At 41.0% G+C, this 2,500-nt stretch overlaps 1 protein-coding gene across 2 annotated transcripts in view; it reads left to right on the top strand.

Annotated features, from left to right (window-relative positions):
• LOC138047214 (GDP-D-glucose phosphorylase 1-like) overlaps positions 1 to 2,500 on the top strand; it is a 27,367-nt gene that overhangs the window by 17,813 nt on the left and 7,054 nt on the right. For both annotated transcript variants that reach the window (XM_068893963.1, XM_068893962.1), the window contains one exon: positions 1,009 to 1,067. In XM_068893963.1, coding sequence (XP_068750064.1) covers positions 1,009 to 1,067 — 59 coding nt within the window. The remainder of the gene's footprint in view (positions 1 to 1,008; positions 1,068 to 2,500) is intronic.

Genomic DNA, 2,500 nt, shown 5'->3' with positions numbered 1-2,500 from the left:
CATGTAATGGTTACTCTAACAACATGATTGTATGCTTTTTGGAGGATTTTCTGTGGAGATCGAGCAGCCCTGGCCTCTTTTAAAACTGGCAATCTCCAACCTTAGTATGCTCTGCTTAGAGCGGTGTTCAAATAAGTGTCGTAAAACCAAAACCAAAGTAAGTACTTTGGCCAATCAGAAAGGACGGAGACAATCCAGTAAACCACTCAAAACTTGAAGTAATTACACGTAGCCGGCACAAAGCGCGGGAAATTGTGCACGCGCGAGTCACGATTGGTTTTGGTGTCAATTCTGATTGGTTGAGGCGTGAGAACTTTGAACCAATCACTGAGTGAAGTAATGCAAAACCAAAGTAATTCGCTAATTGCTTTCGACACTCAATTGAAAACCGCTCTATTAAACACAAAATGCAATCAGTAAACGTTAAAAGGTGGTTTCGTTAGGCACTGAACTTTCGGTGATTTTTCTGTTGTGGTTGACAAAACAAGTATAAAGCAAATAATCATGTTGTACTGTGTTACTACCACACTTTAATTTACTATGTGGACAGACGTCTGCCTTTAACAAACAACTTTCATTGTTTCCTATACTCCATAAGAGTATAAAGTTTCCCTGGATATTGTAGTGAATTTGATCCAAACAACGCATCGGCCGGCATGTAACTGACATGTCACTGGCATATCACGGTTCACCGACCCGTCATATAACACAAAACCAACGTGTTGGTTGACACGCGACCAACATCTGTCATCTGACATGTTGGTGATGTGTTAGCTGACACATTGATCGATACATCGCTTTGGATGGGATTAATAACAATACCCACCTTCTCTTCCTTTGTTTGGTGTTCTCCATGATTACCAACTACATTTTGGGGGATAATTACCACTGCCAGGATTTGAGTGATAAAATCCTCGAGTATTGTTTGTCTTACTCAACTGTTAGCAGTGTTTTATTGTGCAAGCTCTACGTCTCCAAACTGTGTTGTCTCCTTTTTTTTTGTTATAGGTTCTTACGGAGGAGTCTATACTGCTGGCTTTGGAGATATCACTGCTCAGTAATCATAGGTACAGTATACTCAACATTGCACCAACGTTGTATCTTGCATTTAATATAGATTCAGTGAAAGGCACAGTCAGAGTGGTTTGGGGATACTGTGAAAGTTTCCTGTAAGATACTTAAGTTATCAAGTGGAAAGATAATACCATTGTAATTACAACTCCAATTCTTCACTCTTTCCAACTTTCTGTGTTCTGCTAAAAAAAAGTCGGAGTAACTGATGAATACCCCGCCACTCCAAAACGGATCTTGAAAAGTGATGGCTTCGCGGCTACGAAGTGCTTAATACTACCCTTCTCCCTAGAATATGTTTGTGAGGAAAGAAGTGGCTACGCGGCTACGTAGTGCTTAATACCACCCCTTCCCCTAGGATATGAAAAAGAAGTGGCTACGCGGCTACAAAGTGCTTAATACCACCCTTTCCCCTAGAATATGTAAAAGAAGTGGCTACGCGGCTACAAAGTGCTTATTACCACTCCTCCCCCTAGAATATATTATTAAGGAAAGAAGTGGCTGCGCGGCTACGCGGCTTCGCGGTGCTTATTACCACTCCTCCCCCTAGAATATGTTAGTAATGAAAGAAGTGGCTACGTGGCTACGCAGTGCTTAATACCACCCTTTCCCCAAGAATATGTAAAAGAAGTGGCTACGCGGCTACAAAGTGCTTATTACCACTCCTCCCCCTAGAATATGTTAGTAAGGAAAGACGTGGCTGCGCGGCTACGCATTGCTTAATACCACCCCCTCCCCCGTAAAATGAGAGCTAAAATTTTAAAAGAGTGCTTATGCTAATCAGTAATAGAGTGCTATATTCTTCACACGATCTCGGTAAAAAGTGTAGTTAACCGAACCGCAAATTGAAAGCTAAGATTTTAAAAGGGTGCTTAGGCCTAATCACTTAAACGAGCGCTTCGGCTTAATCAGTAAACGAATGCAATATTCTTCACACGGTCTCGGTAAAAAGTGTAGTTAACCGAACCGTAAAGTGAAAGCTAAAGCTTTAAACGAGTGCTAAGGCTTAATCACTGAAACGAGTGCTATATTCTTCACACGGTCGCGGTATAAAGTGTAGTTAACCGAACCGCAAATTGAAAGCTAAGATTTTAAAAGGGTGCTTAGGCTTAATCACTTAAAAGAGCGCTTCAGCTTAATCAGTAAACGAGTGCTATATTCTTCACACGGTCTCGGTAAAAAGTGCATAAGTTAACCGAACTGTAAAATGAAAGTTAAAATTGTAAACGAGTGTTAGGCCTAATCACTGAAACGAGTGCTATATTCTTCACACGGTCGCGGTATAAAGTGTAGTTAACCGAACCGCAAATTGAAAGCTAAGATTTTAAAAGGGTGCTTAGGCTTAATCACTTAAACGAGCGCTTCAGCTTAATCAGTAAACGAGTGCTATATTCTTCACACGGTCTCGGTAAAAAGTGCATAAGTTAAC

This window comes from Montipora capricornis, chromosome 4, assembly GCF_036669925.1.
Source record: "Montipora capricornis isolate CH-2021 chromosome 4, ASM3666992v2, whole genome shotgun sequence".
Taxonomy (NCBI): Eukaryota; Metazoa; Cnidaria; class Anthozoa; order Scleractinia; family Acroporidae; genus Montipora; species Montipora capricornis.
Note: the sequence above shows the minus strand (reverse complement) of the source record. Positions and strands in the feature narration are given on the sequence as shown.